The 22,962-nt window shown below is 49.3% G+C and overlaps 1 protein-coding gene across 1 annotated transcript in view; it reads right to left on the minus strand.

Moving 5' to 3' along the window:
• gpnmb (glycoprotein (transmembrane) nmb) overlaps nt 1-22,962 on the minus strand; it is a 52,741-nt gene that overhangs the window by 6,199 nt on the left and 23,580 nt on the right. The window contains exons 8-10 of the mRNA XM_052015407.1: nt 16,239-16,355; nt 7,611-7,713; nt 5,168-5,370 (exon numbers count right to left, since the gene is read on the minus strand). Coding sequence (XP_051871367.1) covers nt 5,168-5,370; nt 7,611-7,713; nt 16,239-16,355 — 423 coding nt within the window. The remainder of the gene's footprint in view (nt 1-5,167; nt 5,371-7,610; nt 7,714-16,238; nt 16,356-22,962) is intronic.

Below are 22,962 nucleotides of genomic sequence, written 5' to 3' on the forward strand. Positions count from 1 at the left end.
CTCAGGACTTAAGTCGGAAGGATATGTTCATCATGTAAATTTGTAATTTTCTCCCCAGAAGCACTGTGAACACTGTGTCATAAAAATGTTGAGTACAGATACCAAGAAATGTAGGTCAAAGGCAGGTAAATAGAGTTGAGGTTTAGATCAGCTTTGACCCAATTGAATGACAGCATAAGCTCAATCAACGGAAACTACTTTGTTCCTCTGTTCCTCTTTACCAAAGTGAAATGGTAACTTCAGTTAAATGGTGTGATTTGGGGGACCAGTGTATCTAATGCATTATTTAAACTTACGGTGCTAATAAATCATGTGTACTTAAAATAGTCAGAGAAAAAAGATGGAAATACAGAAAATGCTGTAAGGTCGCCACAAGTAGCAGCCATGGAAAAAGAAACAGAATTGATGTTTTGTCAAGGACAATATGTTCTAATTTCAGAGAGGGGGAAAGGTGGAGAGAAAAGAGGGAATAGAGGGTACAGGCCAAAGCTGTCCAGCTGATGGGAACTTTCAAAGACAGTACTTGGAAAGAGGAGAAAAAAAGAGAAACAAATCAAAACAGAAAAATACAATCACATCTGTGGAAAGAGGGAAGAAGGATGATTACCTGACATTTTTAAATTCAGTGTTGTGTCTGGAAGGCAGGCACTTGCCCAGATAGAAAATGAGGTGCTGTTCCTCAAGCTTACTTTCGAGATTATTGGAAGCCAAAGACGAAAAGTTTCAGTGTGGGAGTGGGATGGAGTGGGGGTGGGTCACAGTGTGGGGGTGGAGGTGGGAGTGGGACACAGTGTGGGGGTGGGACAGTGTGGGGGTGGGGGTGGGAGTGGGTCACAGTGTGGGAGTGGGTCACAGAGTGGGGGTGGGGGTGGGATGGAGTGGGACACAGTGTGGGGGTGGGGGTGGGGGTGGGAGTGGGACACAGTGTGGGGGTGGGACACAGTGTGGGGGTGGGGGTGGGAGTGGGTCACAGTGTGGGAGTGGGTCACAGTGTGGGGGTGGGGGTGGGAGGGGTCACAGTGTGGGGGTGGGAGTGGGGTGGGACACAGTGTGGGGGTGGGGGTGGGATGGACTGGGGGTGGGAGGGGTCACAGTGTGGGGGTGGGAGTGGGTCACAGTGTGGGGGTGGGGGTGGGAGTGGGACACAGTGTGGGGGTGGGGGTGGGGGTGGGATGGACTGGGGGTGGGTGTGGGACAGTGTGGGGGTGGGGGTGGGATGGACTGGGGGTGGGAGTGGGACACAGTGTGGGGGTGGGGGTGGGGGTGGGATGGAGTGGGGTGGGAGTGGGACACAGTGTGGGGGTGGGGGTGGGGGTGGGATGGAGTGGGGTGGGAGTGGGACAGTGTGGGGGTGGGGATGGGAGTGGGATGGAGTGGGGGTGGGAGTGGGACACAGTGTGGGGGTGGGGGTGGGGGTGGGATGGAGTGGGGTGGGAGTGGGACAGTGTGGGGGTGGGGGTGGGATGGAGTGGGGGTGAGAGTGGGTCACAGTGTGGGGGTGGGGGTGGGGGTGGGATGGACTGGGGGTGGGAGTGGGTCACAGTGTGGGGGTGGGGGTGGGGGTGGGATGGACTGGGGGTGGGAGTGGGACAGTGTGGGGGTGGGGGTGGGATGGAGTGGGGTGGGAGTGGGACACAGTGTGGGGGTGGGGGTGGGATGGAGTGGGGTGGGAGTGGGTCACAGTGTGGGGGTGGGGGTGGGATGGACTGGGGGTGGGAGTGGGTCACAGTGTGGGGGTGGGGGTGGGATGGACTGGGGGTGGGAGTGGGTCACAGTGTGGGGGTGGGGGTGGGGGTGGGATGGAGTGGGGGTGGGAGTGGGTCACAGTGTGGGGGTGGGGGTGGGATGGAGTGGGGGTGGGAGTGGGACACAGTGTGGGGGTGGGGGTGGGATGGAGTGGGGTGGGAGTGGGTCACAGTGTGGGGGTGGGGGTGGGATGGAGTGGGGGTGGGAGTGGGTCACAGTGTGGGGGTGGGGGTGGGATGGACTGGGGGTGGGAGTGGGTCACAGTGTGGGGGTGGGGGTGGGATGGAGTGGGGGTGAGAGTGGGTCACAGTGTGGGGGTGGGGGTGGGATGGACTGGGGGTGGGAGTGGGTCACAGTGTGGGGGTGGGGGTGGGGGTGGGATGGAGTGGGGGTGGGAGTGGGTCACAGTGTGGGGGTGGGGGTGGGATGGAGTGGGGGTGGGAGTGGGTCACAGTGTGGGGGTGGGGGTGGGATGGAGTGGGGTGGGAGTGGGTCACAGTGTGGGGGTGGGGGTGGGATGGAGTGGGGTGGGAGTGGGTCACAGTGTGGGGGTGGGGGTGGGATGGAGTGGGGGTGGGAGTGGGACACAGTGTGGGGGTGGGGGTGGGATGGACTGGGGGTGAGAGTGGGTCACAGTGTGGGGGTGGGGGTGGGATGGAGTGGGTGTGGGAGTGGGACACAGTGTGGGGGTGGGGGTGGGGATGGGAGTGGGATGGAGTGGGGGTGGGAGTGGGTCACAGTGTGGGGGTGGGGGTGGGATGGACTGGGGGTGAGAGTGGGTCACAGTGTGGGGGTGGGGGTGGGATGGAGTGGGAGTGGGACACAGTGTGGGGGTGGGGGTGGGATGGAGTGGGGGTGAGAGTGGGTCACAGTGTGGGGGTGGGGGTGGGATGGAGTGGGGGTGGGAGTGGGTCACAGTGTGGGGGTGGGGGTGGGGGTGGGATGGAGTGGGGGTGCGAGTGGGTCACTGTGGGGGGGTGGGGGTGGGGGTGGGATGGAGTGGGGGTGAGAGTGGGTCACAGTGTGGGGGTGGGGGTGGGGATGGGAGTGGGATGGAGTGGGGGTGGGAGTGGGTCACAGTGTGGGGGTGGGGGTGGGATGGACTGGGGGTGAGAGTGGGTCACAGTGTGGGGGTGGGGGTGGGATGGAGTGGGAGTGGGACACAGTGTGGGGGTGGGGGTGGGATGGAGTGGGGGTGGGAGTGGGACACAGTGTGGGGGTGGGGGTGGGGGTGGGATGGAGTGGGGGTGCGAGTGGGTCACAGTGTGGGGGTGGGGGTGGGGGTGGGATGGAGTGGGGGTGGGAGTGGGTCACAGTGTGGGGGTGGGGGTGGGGATGGGAGTGGGATGGAGTGGGGGTGGGAGTGGGTCACAGTGTGGGGGTGGGGGTGGGATGGACTGGGGGTGAGAGTGGGTCACAGTGTGGGGGGGGGGGTGGGGGTGGGATGGAGTGGGGGTGGGAGTGGGACACAGTGTGGGGGTGGGGGTGGGATGGAGTGGGGGTGGGAGTGGGTCACAGTGTGGGGGTGGGGGTGGGATGGAGTGGGGTGGGAGTGGGTCACAGTGTGGGGGTGGGGGTGGGGATGGGAGTGGGATGGAGTGGGGGTGGGAGTGGGTCACAGTGTGGGGGTGGGGGTGGGATGGACTGGGGGTGAGAGTGGGTCACAGTGTGGGGGTGGGGGTGGGGGTGGGATGGAGTGGGGGTGGGAGTGGGTCACAGTGTGGGGGTGGGGGTGGGATGGAGTGGGGGTGAGAGTGGGTCACAGTGTGGGGGTGGGGGTGGGATGGAGTGGGGTGGGAGTGGGTCACAGTGTGGGGGTGGGGGTGGGATGGAGTGGGGTGGGAGTGGGTCACAGTGTGGGGGTGGGGGTGGGATGGAGTGGGGGTGGGAGTGGGACACAGTGTGGGGGTGGGGGTGGGATGGAGTGGGGGTGAGAGTGGGTCACAGTGTGGGGGTGGGGGTGGGATGGAGTGGGTGTGGGAGTGGGACACAGTGTGGGGGTGGGGGTGGGGATGGGAGTGGGATGGAGTGGGGGTGGGAGTGGGTCACAGTGTGGGGGTGGGGGTGGGATGGACTGGGGGTGAGAGTGGGTCACAGTGTGGGGGTGGGGGTGGGATGGAGTGGGAGTGGGACACAGTGTGGGGGTGGGGGTGGGATGGAGTGGGGGTGAGAGTGGGTCACAGTGTGGGGGTGGGGGTGGGATGGAGTGGGGGTGGGAGTGGGTCACAGTGTGGGGGTGGGGGTGGGGGTGGGATGGAGTGGGGGTGCGAGTGGGTCACAGTGTGGGGGTGGGGGTGGGGGTGGGATGGAGTGGGGGTGAGAGTGGGTCACAGTGTGGGGGTGGGGGTGGGGATGGGAGTGGGATGGAGTGGGGGTGGGAGTGGGTCACAGTGTGGGGGTGGGGGTGGGATGGACTGGGGGTGAGAGTGGGTCACAGTGTGGGGGTGGGGGTGGGATGGAGTGGGAGTGGGTCACAGTGTGGGGGTGGGGGTGGGATGGAGTGGGGGTGGGAGTGGGACACAGTGTGGGGGTGGGGGTGGGGGTGGGATGGAGTGGGGGTGCGAGTGGGTCACAGTGTGGGGGTGGGGGTGGGGGTGGGATGGAGTGGGGGTGAGAGTGGGTCACAGTGTGGGGGTGGATAAGTGACAAGTGACAGGAAGCTCAGGGCCACTCTTGTGGACTGATTGGTGGTTCAGCAAAGTATTCCCCCCACCCTTGGTTTCTCCAGTATAGAGGAGAGCACATTGTGAGCACCAAACGGAACACACTAAATTGGAAGAAGGGGGAGTGAATTGCCACTTCACCTGGAAGGACTGTTTGGTTCCTTAATGGTGGCAGGGATAGGGGTAAAGTGACAGGGGTTGCATCTGCAGTGTTTGCACGGCCAAGTGCTGAGAGAAGGGCAATGCTCATGCAAGAACAGTCCCTTTGGAATGCTGGAAGTGGAGCAGAAGAGATGAGGAGTCTGATGGTGGAATCCTGTCGGTGGTGGTGAAAACTCTGGAGGATGTTCCATTGGATGTGGAGCTGATGGAATGGAAAGGAGAAGAAGGGGAGCCCAGCTTTGCTCTGCTTGGGAGGGGAGGGGTGAGAGCAGAAGTAGGAAGTGAACAAATGTAGTTGAGAGCACCGTCATTTATTTAATGTAAGAATAACTTCAGAGAGACAAAGTAGAATGGCGGTGGGAAGGACTGGTTGTCTCTCTGTTCTTTGAAGGCATGCAATGCCCTCAGGCCATCCTGCTGTGGAAAGGAGGTGTAGAGGGATTAAATATCCAGGGTGACTCAGTGAGAATATTGACCCTGTTTCTCTCCCATGGATACTGCCTGACCTGCTGAGTACGTACAACATTCTCTGTTTCATTTTGGGTTTCCAGCTTCTGCAGTTTTTTGACCCGTTAAATAAAGATGGTTGTGCTTACCTCCAATTAATACAAGGGTACTAGCAACAGCTAAACTGGTACTATCCTTCAACGTGATATTCACACAATAGACACCAGATGCATTGAAGCTTCTACGAAGGGTCAGATTGCATGTGTCAGCAGTCTTCACAGGATCACAGATTATGCTCTGTGGCACCATGCAGGAGCGATCCGCGATCACAGTGCACACATCAGTAGGTATACTGTAAGGCACAAAATATGCACAGTCAATGTGCTTTAATTCAAAAGTAGAGGCAGAAGTCCAAGGTTAAATGAAAATTTAAAGAAATTGGGGAAAATAATGGTTGTTGAGCCGTCCGCTTCATTGGTTAAGTGCTTGTCTTTGCTTTCTTTTTTGCCTCTTATTCACCATTCAAATTAAGGAAACAATTCCAGCCAAATTTCAACATTCTCCGCAAAAGGGCAGCACAGTAGCGTAGCGGTTAGTGCGACGCTATTACAGCGCCAGCGATCGGGGTTCGATTCCCGTCGCTGTCTGTAAGGAGTTTGTATGTTGTCCCCGTGTCTGCGTGGGTTTCCTCCAGGTGCTCCAGTTTCCTCCCACATTGCAAAGACGTACGGGTAGGTTAATCTGGATTTAAAATGGACGGCGCGGACTTGTTGGGCCGGAAGGGCCTGTTACCACGCTGTAAATAAAATAAAAAAATATATAATTCCACCAAAGAAATCCTTTGAGATACCCTGCAAACCCCACACATGTTCATTTGGAGTCCCTAACCCAAATATACTTAACATTTATTATCCCATTAATGTTCCAGGAGTCACTGTTCTGTCGTGAAATTTGCCTGGTAGAACCACATTTGTGCAATATTCCGATGAGGAGTCCTTTACCCAAAACATCAACTCTGTTTCTCTCCCCACTTATTGCACCTGACTTGCTGAGTACTTCTAACATTCCATGTTTTTGTTTCACATTATTGTAATGTTCCTTATTTTATTTCTATATTTTTGTTCTACAATAGATTGCTGAATGTAGCAAGGAGCTGTGTCTTTTTATCCCCCCATCTCTAATTGTCCTGAAAAAACAGTTGTAAACTTCTTCCAGAACAAATGCAGTACCTGTAATAGTCTCTCACTGTGACAAGAGTTAGGATGTTGAATCACTGATGACAAAGGAATAGTCGGTACATGCTGAGGTCAGATTTGGACTGGAAGGGAGCAGAGAAATATGGCCTCCTATAGAAATAATTATGTTCTCATCGCCACTGCTACTTTGACCCTCTCTGTGGTAGAGGTGACCAGACTGGAGGAATAAGCTTGGGGAACTGCTGTCATGCAACCTGTGAGGACATATTGTAACTGTGGTGCGTAAGTATTGGAGGAGTTGAATATTGAGTCCACAGCTATTAAGTGGACTTCTTTATCCTTGTCGGTGTTTTGCTTCTGGAAAACTGATAGAGCCACATTCACACAGCAGACTGATGACCCACCTTTACAAGGTTGTCATTGTGTGTGTTGGGGATTGGGGGGTGGGGGGGGGCGCGGTGGGAAGTTAGTGGTGGGGACAGAGTGTACCAGAGACTCTCTGTACCAGAAATATTACACATCTGGGCCCTGGCATGATTGGGAGTCCAGATGAAGGGTCTCAACCCGAAACGTCGACTGTCCATTGCCCTCCATAGATGCCCTTTGTGTGTTGCACATGATTGATATATGTTCAGGCATACATTGGACGATAGTCGGGGAAGAGGATTTCTAAATCAGAGGTGCGAATTGGTCCCAAAGATTAACGTAGGTATTTAAAAAAAAAATTTAGTATTCCTTATGCAGCCAGATCCTTCTTTGGAGTGGAAAGCACCCATATTAGTTGGCCAACAAATGGTGGTACTTCCTGTGTCATTGGCATCTATCAAACCAATACCAATACCAATACCAAAACCAAACTGCTGATGGCCTCTCTTGACCTGCAAACGTTATCAGGATTGATAATAGAATTCTGTAATGAGCAAGTATCTTCTGCACTTGTGGCCTCCTACGGAGCATTCCACCCTTCTGGGAGCCAAGCTTGAAATTAAAAGAAAATGACACAGCACACACTTCCATGTTTCCCAACTGAACCTCCCTAGTCCACCTTAGAAAATCTCTCCTGATCGATTTCTAGCCTTTTATCCCAGTGCTGCTAATAGTCAAGGCAATGACTTTACTTGGAAAGCAAATACATCAAAAAATGGAAGGGCAGCTTGTTATTGAGTCAGAGTTCACAGAGAAATAATTTTAGGACTGTGATATGGAGAAACCTTCACTCAAAGTGTTGTTATTCTTGGGAATTCTCTGTCCAGGGGGCAAAAAGTAATCAAGGAAAATGGAGGTAAATTGGAAATGTTGAATTGATATCGTTAGTTAGTCATTGGTTAATTAAATGACAGGGAAGGCTGTTGGGGGCAGAAAGTTTTCTTGTGTTATTACAAAGCAAGCACCATACCTGCCCTCACAAGTGACAACAAAATCCACCGTGGAGTTCTGTAGAAAGCCTGTGGAGATTTGAACGTTGCTCATCCTCGCAATCCTGATTGCAACAAGTCTATCTGACAAAGAACAATTGCACATTTCACACTTGTGGTACTTGTAACATTTTGGAGACGTTTATACCCTTGAGTTAATACATCTTGTGTATTAACTTGATTATTCAGCTCACTTATATGTTAATAAAGTAAACCTTAATTATGCTATTAGTTTCTTAGTGGAGTATATAAGTAGGTATTGCAGGTTAGATTATTCACATCTACAACAATAAAAAGTTTTATTAATCTTCCTGCTCATACAGCAGAGTTATTTTTAGGGAACTCATCCTTTCTTTCCTCGCTTATCCATCAAAACAGGGTCACTGGCTGTCCACTGGCAATGGTCATACATGGCTGTCCACTGGCCTTGGTCATACACTAGCTGTCCACTGGCCTTGGTCATACACAGGCTGTCCACTGGCCTTGGTCATACACTAGCTGTCCACTGGCCTTGGTCATACACTGGCTGTCCACTGGCCTTGGTCATACACGGGCTGTCCACTGGCCTTGGTCATACACGGGCTGTCCACTGACCTTGGTCATACACGGGCTGTCCACTGGCCTTGGTCATACACTGGCTGTCCACTGGCCTTGGTCATACACGGGCTGTCCACTGGCCTTGGTCATAGCGGGAAGAGAGCAGAGAGTCACCTGACCTGGTGAGTTTTTGTTTCTCTCGCCATTTTGCTTGGAGTTTTTAACCATAAAAGGAAGGTAGTGTCTAGCAGAGCGGCTAACTCCGGAGCGGCTATCATTGAAGTGGTCTTGAGTTAGAGTGGGAATTTAGAGGCTTTGACTCAAGAGGCTTTGACAAGAGACTGAGTTGGGAGTTGGAGTGAGAGTTGGAGCAGGACCTTTGCAAAGAGCAGCAAATAAAGGGAAGGCAGCTATAAGTGAAGTGGCCGTTTTGGGAGTGGCCATTGTGTCAGTGGCCAGTGTTAGAGTGGGGAGCTGAGGCTTTGGTTCAAGAGGCTTCAGAGAGAAGAGGCAAAGGTAAGTGTCTGGTTAGTTCCTTTCTTTCTTTGATTTGGTGTTCCCTTCAGTGCCAGGACAGAGTAGTGAGAATGGCGCCAGGGCCAGTGGTGTGTTCAGCTTGTGAGATGTGGGAGTTCTGGGAGACATCCAGTCTCCCTGATAACTACATCTGCACAAGGTGCAACCAGCTGCAGCTCCTTACAGACCATGTTAGGGAACTGGAGCTGCAGCTGGATGACCTTTGGCTCCTATGGGATACTGAAGAGTACATAGATAAGAGCTACAGGGACGCAGTCACTCTGAGGCTGCAGGAGGCAGGTAGATGGGTGACTGTCAGGAGAAGGACGGAGAATAGGCAGATAGTGCAGAGAACCCCTGTGGTCATTCCCCTCAATAACAGGTATACTGCTTCAGACACTGTTGGGGGGAATGGCCTACCAGAGGAAAGCCACAGTGACCAGGTCTCTGGCACTGAGCCTGGTTGTGTGGTGCAGAAGGGAAGGGGGGTGAAGAAGAGAGCGGTACTGATAGGGAATTCCATAGTAAGGGGGGCAGACAGGAGGTTCTGTGGAAATGAAAGAGACTCCTGGATGATATGTTGTCTCCCGGGTGCCAGGGTCAGGGATGTCTCGGATCGGGTCCACAGCAATCTGAAGGGGGAGGGTGAACAGCCAGATGTCGTGGTACATATTGGTACCAATGACATAGATGTTAAGATGGCAGCACGACCGATGTTTGCGGCGGCCTCTCTTAGTGATTATGCAGTGCTTTTGTCCTTGAGCGAAGTGAGTGAAGTGAGAGGAGTGAAAGGAAAGTGTGTGTGACTGTCAGTTTCTTTTGGACATCCACAACAAAGTCTTTTGTTACGAGGAACACTGGCTGAGTGTGCTGAGCGAGCTTGGACTGCTACGCCGAGAAGGCCCAAAGGAGTCCGTGGTCATGCCTGGAATAGCACCGGTGAGGAAGCATCGTAAGCGGTGCGACAGGATGAGGAAGTGGGGCAAGCGCGGAGGAGTGCACACTAGGCTAATCGCTAATCCACACACGCCGGCAGTTCCTACAATCATCCTGGCAAATGTTTGTTCACTAGACAGCAAAATGGACTATATTAGACTTTGGAGAGCTTCCAAATGCAGTGTGAGGAATTGTTGTGTCTTCGTTTTTACAGAGACTTGGCTTACTCAAAACATTACGGACGCCGTGATTCAACTGGAGGGGTTAATACTCCACAGAGCAGACAGAGTAGCTTCGCTCTCTGGTAAGCTCAGGGGAGGCGGCCTGGCTGTTTATATCAATAAATTGTGGTGCCAAGGTGCCGAGGTGGTTTCTACACTCTGCTCACCCCATGTAGAGCTCTTGACTGTGAAATGCCGACCCTTCCACTTGCCGCAGGAGTTAACAGTGATTATTATGGTGGCAGTTTATGTACCACCGAGTGCTAACGTGAAGGAGGCTCTGAATGAGCTCGCCAACAGTATCAGCGTGCAGCAGATGGCTCACCCTGATGCTTTCTTTATAGCAGCTGGAGATTTCACCAGGCAAGCCTTAAGTCTGCTTTGCCAAGATTTTATCAGCATGTGAACTTTGCAACTGGGGGAAATAACACATTAGACCTGGTGTACACAAACATCAAAAACTCATATAGAGTAGCCCCCCTTCCCCATATTGGTAACTCTGACCACCTAGCTGTTCTGCTCACACCTGCATATAGACCTAGGGTGAAACAAGACAAGCCAGTGGTCAGAGAAGTTAAAATATGGCCACAGGAAGCAAGTTCAGCATTGCAAGACTGTTTTGAAAATACACAGTGGGATATCTTTAAAGAGGCAGCAACATCTGACAATGTCATTGACGCAGGAATACACAGAGACCGGCATCGGCTACATCAATAAATGCATCGGTGACGTGACTGTGATTAAAACCATCAAGATGCGTGCCAATCAGAAACCTTGGTTGACTGGGGAAGTCTGTTCACTGCTGAGAGCCCGGAATGCTGTATTGGAATCTGGGGGCATTGCTGCATACAGATTGGCAAGGAAAAACTTGTCCCAAGGGATCAGGGAGGCGAAGAGGCTGTATGGACAGAAACTTAACAGCCACTTCACGAACAACAAAGACACACGTCGTTTGAGGCAGGGATTTCAAACAATCACCGACTACAAGCAGCCCCCCCCCCCCCCCCCACTTCCCCTGCGGAAATGATCCCTTTTTACCAGATAAACATAATGTCTTTTATGCAGGTTTTGAGGCAAATAACACCGTTCAGGCACAGATGCTTCCACTGTCTACAGCTGGAGTGAAAAAGGCCTTCGCCAGTGTCAATCCACGGAAAGCTGCAGGGCCGGACAACATTCCTGGACGTGTTTTAAAGGATTGTGCAGAACAGCTGAAGGATGTCTTTAATATCTCGCTCAGCCAGGTAGCGGTGCCCACCTGCCTCAAAAGTGCCCTCATTATTCCTGTCCCAAACCCAACCTGCCTGAATGACCTCCGCCCTGTGGCCCTGACACCAATAATAATGAAATGCTTTGAGCGATTGGTCATGCAGCATATTAAGACCTGTTTTCCTGCAAACTTAGATCCCCTACAGTTTGCATATAGAGTCAATTGATCCACAGAGGATGCAATCTCCACTTTGCTCCACCTCACACTGTCACATCTGGAGGGGAAGAGTACACACGCCAGGATCCTCTTCATCGACTTCAACTCAGCATTTAACACGATCATTCCACAACAGCTGGTGGAAAAGCTGAGGCTGTTAGAGGTGGACACTGGCATTTGTAATTGGGTCCTCAATTTCCTGACACAGCGGCAGCAGATAGTTAGAGTTGGCAGTCATACATCAGGAACCATCTCAGTGAGCACAGGCTCACCTTAAGGCTGCGTCCTGAGCCCTTTATTGTTTAGCCTGCTCACACACGATTGCATTGCTAGATTCAGCACCAACTACATCATTAAGTTCGTTGATGACACAACAGTGGTGGGTCTCGTCAGTGACAGTGATGAGTCTGCATATAGGACGGAGGTGGAGCAGCTAACAGCGTGGTGTAGATTCCACAATCTCGCCCTCAATGTGAACAAAACAAAGGAGATGGTGATTGATTTTAGGAGGTCTGGCAAGCATGATCATACACCGCTGACTATTGATGGTGCTGCTTGTGGAGAGGGTCAGCAACATTAAGTTCCTGGGGGTTCACTTAGTGGATGATCTGACCTCCATTATTAACACTGCAGCCATCGTTAAAAAAGCCCAGCAGCAGCTTTACCCCCTCCGGAGACTCAGAAAGGCAGGCCTCCCTATTCCATACTTCATCACTTTTTACAGGGGCACCACTGAAAGCATCCTGACCTATGCCTCACCTCCTGGTCTGGTAGCTGCAAGGCCTACGGACAACAGCGGCTCAATAGGATGGTGAAGACAGCTGGCAGGATCATTGGTGCCCCTCTCCCCTTTTTGATGGAGATCTATCAGCAACGCTGCGTTCGCAGAGCTACGGCCATCATTACGGACTTTCATCACCCTTCCCACAACCTGTTTTCCCTCCTGCCATTGGGGAAATGATATAGGAGCATCTGCTCTAGATCTAGTAGGATGCTGAACAGCTTTTTCCCACAAGCAGTCAGGATCATAAATGGACTGTGTCCCCTTCCCCTTCCACCGACAAGCTCTCCCTCCACACACACGTACGTACTCACATCAATACAGACACAGTTTGATAGTTAGTGACCTGATACGTTGAACTTCATCTCAAGCTGAATAAGCACTTATTAATACATAAACGCACTATAACAGATATGAATATGCGGTGTTGATATGTTTTTAGTTTTGTTTTAGAGATGTTTTTATAGACTATTTTAGATATTTATCACTGTTCTTCTTGTTGCACTGATATGAGCTGGTGAGAGAAAGTATTTCGTTTTTTTGTGTACGTAAATACTCAGGGAAATGACAATAAAGCAAATCTTGAATCTTGAATCTACCAATGACATAGATAGGAAAAGAGATGAGGTCCTGAAGAGGGAATATAGGGAGTTAGGTAGGAAACTGAAAAGCAGGACCTCAAGGGTAGTAAACTCTGGATTGTTGCCTGTGCCACATGCCAGTGAGGGTAAAAAGAGGATGATATGGCAGATGAATGCGTGGCTGAGAAATTGGTGCAGGGGGCAGGGTTTCAGATTTGTTGATCATTGGGATCTCTTCTGGGGAAGGTATGACCAAAACGAAAGGGACAAGTTACACCTGAACTGGAAGGGGACCAATATTCTTGTGGGCAGGTTTGCTAGAACTGTTGGGGAGGGTTTAAACTAGTTTGGCAGGGGGATGGGAACCAGAGTGATAAGTCAGAGGTTGGTTCATTTAGTGTACAAGTAGATGCAGCGTGTAGAAAGACAGTGAGGAAGGATAGGCAGCTGAAAGGGCAAAATTGCAGTCAGTTGGATGGGCTAAAATGTGTCTACTTTAATGCGAGAAGTATCAGGAACAAGGCTGATGAACTTAGAGCGTGGGTAAGTACATGGAACTATGACGTGGTGGCCATTACAGAAACTTGGCTGTCGCAAGGGCAGGAATGGCTGATGGATATTCCAGGGTTTAGATATTTCAAAATGGACAAGGTGGAGGTAAAAGACGTGGGGGAGTAGCTTTGCTGATCAGGGACAGTGTCACAGCTGTAGAAAGGGAGGATGTCCTGGAGGGATCGTCTACTGAGTCAGTGTGGGTGGAAGTCAGAAACAGGAAGGGAGCGATCACTCTATTGGAAGTATTCTACAGAACCCCAATAGCAGCAGGGACACTGAGGAGGAGATCAGGAGGCAGATTTTGGAGAGGTGCAAAAATAACAGGGTTGTGTCAAAGGTGATTTCAACTTCCCTAATATTGATTGGCACTCCTTAGTGTAAAGGGGATAGTTGGGATGGAGTTTGTTTGGTGTGTACAGGAAGGATTCCTGACACAGTATGTGGACAGGCCGACTAGAGGAGAGGCCATACTAGACAATGAGCCTGATCAGGTTTCAGAACTCTCAGTGGGAGAGCATTTTGGAGACAGTGACCATAACTCATTGACCTTTACCACAGCCTTGGAGAGGGATAGAGCAGACGATATGGGAAAGTATTTAACTGGGGGAGGGGGAATTATGATACTATTGGGCAGGAACTTGGGAGCGTAAATTGGGAACAGATGTTCTTGGGGAAGTGCACAGTGGAAATGTGGAGGTTGTTTCAGGAATACTTGAATGGGGCCCTGGATAGGTTTGTCCCACTGAGGCAGGGTAAGGATGGTAGAGTGAAGGAACCGTGGTTGACACGAGATGTAGAATATTTTGTCAAGAGGAAGAAAGAAGCTTACCTGAGGTTTAGAAAGCATGGATCAGACAGGGCTCTGGAGAGTTACAAGGTAGCCAGGAGGGAGCTTACGAATGGATTTAAGAGAGCTAGAAAGGGGCATGAGAAGTCCTTCACAAGTAGGATCAAGGAAAACCCCAAGGCGTTCTACACGCATGTGAAGAATAAGAGGATGACGAGAGTGAGGGTAGGACCGATCAGGGATAAAAGAGGAAACGTGCCTGGAGTCGGAAGAGGTAGGGGAGGTCCTTAATGAATACTTTGCTTTGGTATTCACCAAAGAGAGAGACCTTGACGTTTGTGAGGATGGCGTACGACAGAATAATATGCTAGGGCATGTCTACGTGAGGAAGGAGGATGTGCTGGAACTTTTGAAAAACATTAGGATAGATAAGTCACCAGGGCCGGACGGGATATATCCAAGGTTTCTACAGGAAGTGAGGGAAGAGATTGCTTCGCCTTTGGCGATGATCTTTGCGTCCTCACTGGCCACAGGAGTAGTGCCAGATGATTGGAGGGTGGCAAATGTTGTTCCCTTGTTTAAGAAAGGGAGTAGGGATAACCCTGGGAATTACAGACCAGTGAGTCTTACTTCAGTGGTGGGCAAATTACTGGTGAAGATTCTTAGAGACAGGATTTATGGGAATTTAGAGAAGCATAGGCTGATTAGGGACAGTCAGCATGGCTTTGTGAGGGGCAGGTTGTGCCTCACGAGCCTGATTGAATTCTTTGAGGATGTGACAAAGCACATTGATGAAGGTAGAACAGTGGATGTGGTGTACATGGATTTTAGTGAGGCGTCTGATAAGGTTCCTCATGGAAGACTCATTCAGAAAGTCAGGAGGCATGGGATCCAGGGAAACTTGGCTGTGTGGATTCAGAATTGGCTCGCCCATAGAAGACAGAGGGTGGTGGTAGATGGAGCGTATTCTGCCTGGAGGTCGGTGACCAGTGGTGTTCCGCAGGGATCTGTTCTGGGACCCCTGCTCTTTGTGATTTTTATAAATGACTTGGATGAAGATGTGTAAGGGTGGATTAGTAAGTTTGCTGTTGACACGAAGGTTGGTGGTGGTAGTAGATGGTGTAGAAGGTTGCTGTAGATTACAATAGGATATTGATAGAGTGCAGAGCTGGGCTGAGAAGTGGCAGATGGAGTCCAACCCAGAAAAGTGTGAAGTGATACACTTCAGGAGATCGAATTTGAAGGCAGAATACAAGGTTAATGGCAGGACTGTTAGCAGTGTGGAGGAACAGAGGGATCTTGGGGTCCACGTCCATAGATCCCTCAAGGTTGCGCACAGGTCATTAGGGTTGTAAAGAAGGCGTATAGAGTGTTGGCCTTCATTAGTCAGGGTATTGAGTTCAAGAGCCGCGAGGTGATGTTGAAGCTCTATAGAACTCTGGTTAGACCACACTTGGAGTATTGTGTTCAGTTCTGGTCGCCTCATTATAGGAAAGATGTGGAAGCTTTAGAGATGGTGCAGAGGAGATTTACCAGGATGTTGCCTGGATTGGAGAGCATGTCTTATGAGGATAAGTTGAGTGAGTTAGGGCTTTTCTCTTTGGAGAGGAGGAGGATGAGAGGTGACTTGATAGAGGTGTACAAGGTGATATGAAGCATAGATCGAGCGGACAGTCAGAGACTTTTTCCCAGGGCGACAATTGCTAACACAAGAGGACATAATTTTAAGGTGATTGGAGGAAGGTATAAGGGGGATGTCAGGGTTAAGTTTTTTACACAGAGAGTGGTGGGTGCATGGAACGCACTGCCGGCAGAGGTTGTGGGGGCAGATACATTGGGGACATTTAAGAGACTCTTAGATAGACACATGAATGATGGAGAAATAGGGAGCTATGTGGGAGGGAAGGGTTAGATAGATCTTAGAGCAGGATAAAATGTCAGCACAACATTGTGGGCTGATGAGCCTGTACTGTGCTGTAGTGATCTATGTTCTATGTTCTATACACTGCCATCCACTGGCAATGGTCATACACTGGCTGTCCACTGGTCTTGGTCATACACATTTTTTGCCCTAGCTAGATTTATTCTTGGATCTGCATCTTGATCATTTGCCAGAGGTTTCTTCCAGCTGAATCTCCTTCCTGGTGCCAACACTCTTTCATCATCCAGGCTTGGGATCAGCATTGTTCACCCACAGCAGCACATATCAGGAAACTCAACCAATTTCTCATATAGTTCTTTGCATATTGTATTTGGACATGTTATTTACCCACAACTGTGATGTTTGTTTCAAAGTAGCCATATCTGTAGAGGTTGCAGCTGATAGAAGAAGCCTCTCTTTTCACCAGCTGCAGCGGACTGTTTGTACCATTGGTTGTTGAGGAACCTGGCAAGGAAATAATGATTGTAAATGCAGCATTGGAAGGCAAGTATCTTTTTAAAATCATTGTTGATCTTGGCTGCATAAAGATTATGAGTGGGATTTTAATTCCCTCTGTCTGTAGAAAATTGGGAAACTGGTAAGTTTAAAATATAAGTGGTCAACTTTCTGCGTGTTCCCATTCTGCTTTTATCAAAGTCTTATATTCCAGAGTTAAAATACCAACCTGCATCATGCAGAACACTCACTGAGTCTTACAGAAAGGTGCCCTGTGACATATTTACAGGATCTCAATGCCATATTGGAGGAGTTATTTGTGCATCCTTTTCAACCCGGTTCACCGTCTTGTACATCTGTAGAACATATAGAACGTAGAACAGTACAGCACAATACAGGCCCTTCAGCCCACAATGTTGTGCTGACCTGGTAGACGTTGGAGCAGCGGGTCCCTAACAGGTACGGACAGAATATTTAAAAAACTGTGTGTTTTCGCAGGCTTTTCTCTTACAGGATCGGCCCCAGAGGCATTGGAACAGCGGGTCCCTAACAGGTATGGACAGATTATTTAAAAAGCTCGTGTGTTTCGTGTGATTTTGCGGGCTTTTTTGGTCTTGCAGAATTTAGAAGGGCCAATAAAAAGGAGGTCAAGTCTAGTGGAGCGGGCATTTTGGAGCAGTCATTTTCAGAGTGGATAGAGTGAGACCAAGTGGCTTTGGCAAAACATGCTTTGGCATCAAGAGGCGGAGACCATCTGCAACAACACTGGTGAGCAGCTGGTAAGTAAAGGTAAGGTTTACTGTTACTGTTATTATTATAACTTTTAAGTAGACTACAGCTAGGTAAGAAAAAAAATAGTTCAGATGGAGAGCAAGGCGATGTGCTGCAGCTGCATGATGTGGGAGCTAGTGGACCCTGCTGTGGAGCACAGTGACCACATCTGCAGTAAGTGCATGAGGCTGGAGGAACTTCGGCTCAGAATTGATGAGCTGGAGTCACAGCTTCAAACACTGCGAAGCATCAGGGAGGGAGAGAGTTATGTAGATGCTGTGTATCAGGAGGCAGTCACCCCCCCTTAGAGCAGGTTCTTCTAGGGTCCAGGAGGCAGATAGATGTGTGACTGTCAGGGGAGAGAAAGAGGAAGGGAACAGGTAGACAGAGCAGAGGACTCCGGAGGCTGTTCCCCTCAAAAACAGGTATTCTACTTTGGATGCTGTTGAGGGGGATGACCTACAGGGATCAAGCTACAATAGCCAGGTCTCTGGCACTGGGACTGGCTCTACTGCTCAGAACGGAAGGGAGGAGAAGAAGAGGGCAATAGAGAAAGGAGACTCGATAGTCAGGGGAACAGACAGGAGGTTCTGTGGACATGAGCTAGAATCCCGAATGGTATGTTGTCTCCCAGGTGCCAGGGTCCAGGACGTCTCTGATCTGGTCCACACATTCTTGAGCGGGAGGGAAAGCAGCCAGAAGTCGTGGTACATGTTGGTACCAATGACATAGGTAGAAAGAGGGATGAGGTCCTGAAAAGTGAGTTGAGGGAGCTGGGCAGAAGGTTGAAGAACAGGACCGCAAAGGTTGTAATCTCGGGATTACTGCCTGTGCCACATGACAGTGAGTATAGGAATAGAATGAGGTGGAGGATAAATGCGTGGCTGAGGGATCAGAGCAGGGGGCAGGGATTCAGATTTCTGGATCATTGGGACCTCTTTTGGAACAGGTGTGACCTGTACAAAAAGGACGGGTTGCACTTGAATCCCAGGGGGACCAATATCCTGGCGGGGAGATTTGCTAAGGCTACTGGGGAGAATTTAAACTAAAACTGTTGGGGATGGGAACCGAATTGAAGAGACTGGGGAAGAGGCGGTTGGCTCTCAAATAGAGAAAGCTTGTAGACAGTGCGAGAGGGAGGTTAGGTAGGTGAAAGAGAAGGGACACACTCAGACCGACGGTTTGAGGTGTGTCTATTTTAACGCAAGTATTGTGAACAAAGTGGATGAGCTCAGAGCGTGGATCAGTACTTGAGGCTATGATGTGGTGACCATTACAGAGACTTGGATGGCTCAGGGACAGGAATGGTTACTTCAAGTGCCAGGTTTTAGATGTTTCAGAAAGGACAGGGAAGGAGGCAAAAAAGGTGGGGGCGTGGCACTGTTGATCAGAGATAGTGTCACGGCTGCAGAAAAGGTGGACATCATGGAGGGATTGTCTACGGAGTCTCTGTGGGTGGAGGTTAGGAACAGGAAGGGGTCAATAACTTTACTGGGTGTTTTTTATAGGCTGTCCAATAATAACAGGGATATCGAGGAGCAGATAGGGAAACAGATCCCGGAAAGTTGTGATAATAACAGAGTTGTCGTGATGGGAGATTTTAATTTGCCAAATATCGATTAGTATCTCCCTAGAGCAAGGGGTTTAAATGAGGTAGAGTTTGTTAGGTGTGTTCAGGAAGGTTTCTTGACACAATATGTAGATAAGCCTACAAGAGGAGAGACTGTACTTGACTTGGTATTGGGAAATGAACCTGGTCAGGTGTCAGATCTCTCAGTGGGAGAGCATTTTGGAGATAGTGATCATAATTCTATCTCCTTTACAATAGCATTGGAAAGAGAGAGGAACCGACAAGTTAGAAAAGCGTTTAATTGGACTAAGGGGAATTATGAGGCTCTCAGGCAGGTAATTGGAAGCTTAAACTGGGAACAGATGTTCTCAGGGAAAAGTATGGAAGATATGTGGCAAATGTTCAGGGGATATTTGCGTGGAGTTCTGCATAGGTACGTTCCAATGAGACAGGGAAGTCATGATAGTATACAGGAACCGTGGTGTACAAAGGCTGTAATAAATCTAGTCAAGAAGAAAAGAAAAGCTTACAAAAGGTTCAGAGCGCTAGGTAATGTTAGAGATCTGTAAGATTATAAGGCTAACCAGAAGGAGCTTAAGAAGGAAATTAGGAGAGCCAGAAGCGGCCATGAGAAGGCCTTGGTGGGCAGGATTAATGAAAACCCCAAGGCATTCTACAAGTATGTGAAGAGTAAGAGGATAAGACGTAAAAGAATAGGACCTATCAAGTGTAACAGTGGGAAAGTGTGTGTGGATCCAGATGAAATGGCAGAGGTACTTAATGAATACTTTACTTCAGTATTCACTATGGAAAAGGATCTTGGTGATTGTAGTGATGACTTGCAGCAGACTGAAAAGCTTGAGCATGTAGATATTAAGAAAGAGGATGTGCTGGAGCTTTTGGAAAGCATCAAGTTGGATAAGTCACTAGGACCGGATGAGACGTACCCCAGGCTACTATGGGAGGCAAGGGAGGAGATTGCTGAGCCTCTGGCGATGATCTTTGCATCATCAATGGGGACGGGAGAGGATTGGAGGGTTGCGGATGTTGTTCCTTTATTCAAGAAAGGAAGTAGAGATAGCCCAGGAAATTATAGACCAGTGAGTCTTACTTCAGTGGTTGGTAAGTTGATGGAGAAGATCCTGAGAGGCAGGATTTATGAATATTTGGAGACGTATAATATGATTAGAAATAGTCAGCATGGCTTTGTCAAGGGCAGGTCCTGCCTTGCGAGCCTGATTGAATTTTTTGAGGATGTGACTAAACACATTGATAAAGGAAGAGCGGTAAATGTAGTGTCTATGGATTTCAGCAAGGCATTTGATAAGGTACCCCATGCAAGGCTTATTGAGAAAGTAAGGAGGCATGGGATCCAAGGGGACATTGCAGTGTGGATCCAGAACTGGCTTGCCCACAGAAGGCAAAGAGTGGTTGTTGACGGGTCATATTCTGCAAGGAGGTTGGTGACCAGTGGTGTGCCTCAGGGATAGGTTCTGTTTGCATCATCAATGGGAACGGGAGAGCTTCCGGAGGATTGGAGGGTTGTGGATGTTGTTCCTTTATTCAAGAAAGGGAATAGAGATAGCCCAGGAAGTAAGAGACCAGTGAGTCTTACTTCAGTGGTTGGTAACATCTTACTCTTTGTGATTTTTATAAATGACCTGGATGAGGAAGTGGAGGGATGGGTTAGTAAGTTTGCTGATGACACAAAGATTGGAGATGTTGTGGATAGTGTGGAGGGCTGTCAGAGGTTACAGCGGGACATAGATAGGATGCAAAACTGGGCTGAGAAGTGGCAGATGGACAATGGCAATGCAGATAAGTGTGAAGTGGTTCATTTTGGTAGGTCAAATATGATAGCAGAATTAATGGTAAGACTCTTGGCAGCTTGGAGAATCAGAGGGATCTTGGGGTCCAAGTCCATAGGACGCTCAAAGCAGCTGCACAGGTTGACTCTGTGGTTAAGAAGGCATATGGTGTATCATCCTTCATCAATCATGGAATTGAATTTAGGAGGCAAGAGGTAATGTTGCAGCTATATAGGACCCTGGTCAGACCCCATTTGGAGTACTGTGCTCATTTCTGGTCGCTTCACTACAGGAAGGATGTGGAAGCCATAGAAAGGGTGCAGAAGAGATTTACAAGGATATTGCCCGGACTGGGGAGCATGCCTTTTCTCCTTGGAGCAAAGGAGGATGAGGGGGGACCTGATAGAGGTATATAAGATGTTGAGAGGCATTGATTTTGTGGATAGTCAGAGGCTTTTTCCCAGGGCTGAAATGATGGCCACAAGAGGACATAGGTTTAAGGTGCTGGGGTGTAGGTACGGAGAAGACGTCAGGGGTAAGTTTTTTACTCAGAGTGGTGAGTGTGTGGAATGGGCTGCCGGCAACAGTGGTGGAGGCGGATACGATAGGGTCGTTTAAGAGACTTTTGGATAGGTACATGGAGCTTAGAAATAGAGGGCTATGGGTAAGCCTAGTATTTTCTAAGGTAGGGACATGTTCGGCACAACTTTGTGGGCCGAAGGGCTTGTATTGTGCTGTAGGTTTTCTATGTTTCTAAACCTTGCCTAAGACTATCTAACCCTTCCTCCCACATAGCCCTCTATTTTAAATTCCTCCACATGCTTATCTATTAATCTCTTGAATTTGACCCATGTACCTGCCTCCATCACCACCCCAGGCAGCGCATTCCATGCCCCAACCACTCTCTGGGTAAAAAACCTTCCTCTGATATCTCCCTTGAACTTCCCACCCATTACTTTAAAGCCATGCCCTCTTCTATTGAGCACTGGTGCCCTGGGAAAGAGGCGCTGGCTGTCCACTCTATCTATTCCTCTTAATATTTTGTATACCTCTATCATGTCTCCTCTCATCCTCCTTCTCTCCAATGAGTAAAGCCCTAGCTCCCTTAGTCTCTCCTCATAATGCATTCTCTCTCAACCAGGCAGCATCCTGGTAAATCTCCTCTGCACCCTTTCCAATGCTTCCACATCCTTCCTATAATGAGGTGACCAGAACTGGCCACAGTACTCTAAGTGTGGTCTAACCAGAGTTTTATAGAGCTGCATCATTACCTCGCGGCTCTTAAACTCAATCCCTCGACTTATGAAAGCTAATACCCCATAAGCTTTCTTAACTACCCCATCCAACTGAGAGGCAACTTTTAGGGATCTGTGGATATGGACCCCCAGATCCCTCTGCTCCTCCACACTACTCAGAATCCTGCCATTAACTTTGTACTCTGCCTTGGAGTTTGTCCTTCCAAAGTGTACCACCTCATACTTCTCCGGATTGAACTCCATCTGCCACTTCTCAGCGCAGCTCTGCATCCTATCAATGTCCCTCTGCAATCTTCGACAATCCTCTACACTATCCACAACACCACCAACCTTTGTGTCATCTGCAAACTTGGCAACCCACCCATCTACTCCCTTATCCAAGTCATTAATAAAAATCACAAAAAGCTCTATTTTGATACTCATGTTTTCTTTTAATTCCCTTCCTTTAGCCACGGTTTTTCATTTCTTTGGTTTTTCAAACATCTGTTTGTCATTCATTCTACCCAGAATACATCTGTAGATCAAGTGTAGCCCTGGAGTTTCTTTAATTTCATCCCCAATACTCCTCCTAAGTCTATTCTTCATGGGTGTGTACCAGTGTGCACTTCTCAATTCTTTAAAGTTCTTGGGTCCAAAGGAAGGTGTAACCTGATTACTGAAAAGCCCTCAGTTAATCAGCAGCCTTTCCTAACCCAGTTATTTAGGACAAAAAAAACTAAATGTTGCATGTTTTTGGGTTTTGGAGCCAGAGATAAATAGAAGAGGGCATGAGGGCAAAATGAAAAGCAATGTAGTTTTGTATACATGAGGCAAATGTCACTTCAGATGGATAGGGATCTCACTGCTGGGACACCCAGTTTTGTTTGCATAGTCTACTTTTTGCACGTATGGAGATTTAGTTCAATTTTAAAATATGGAAATGTGGTTTGCATTGAATTAGACAAAAGATGTTTGTCCTTTATCCAATTCTAGCAAAGGGTCTTACATGTGATGACAGCAGATTATTTCTGCAAATATTAATGAACCTGCTGCACATTTACAGAATATTATAATTTTATTTGAAGGAAAGTTGGTATTGGATATGCAGTCTTCATTTTTCTTTTCTGTCCTTTGTAAAGGTTGAAAATGAATAATATTACCCATGTCTCATCTCTTCCACTTTCAACCCCAGCAAACAACCAATCATTTTCCCCTTCCTCCTCCTGTCCTCT

The sequence above is a fragment of the Pristis pectinata genome, chromosome 5 (assembly GCF_009764475.1).
Source record: "Pristis pectinata isolate sPriPec2 chromosome 5, sPriPec2.1.pri, whole genome shotgun sequence".
Lineage (NCBI taxonomy): Eukaryota > Metazoa > Chordata > Chondrichthyes > Rhinopristiformes > Pristidae > Pristis > Pristis pectinata.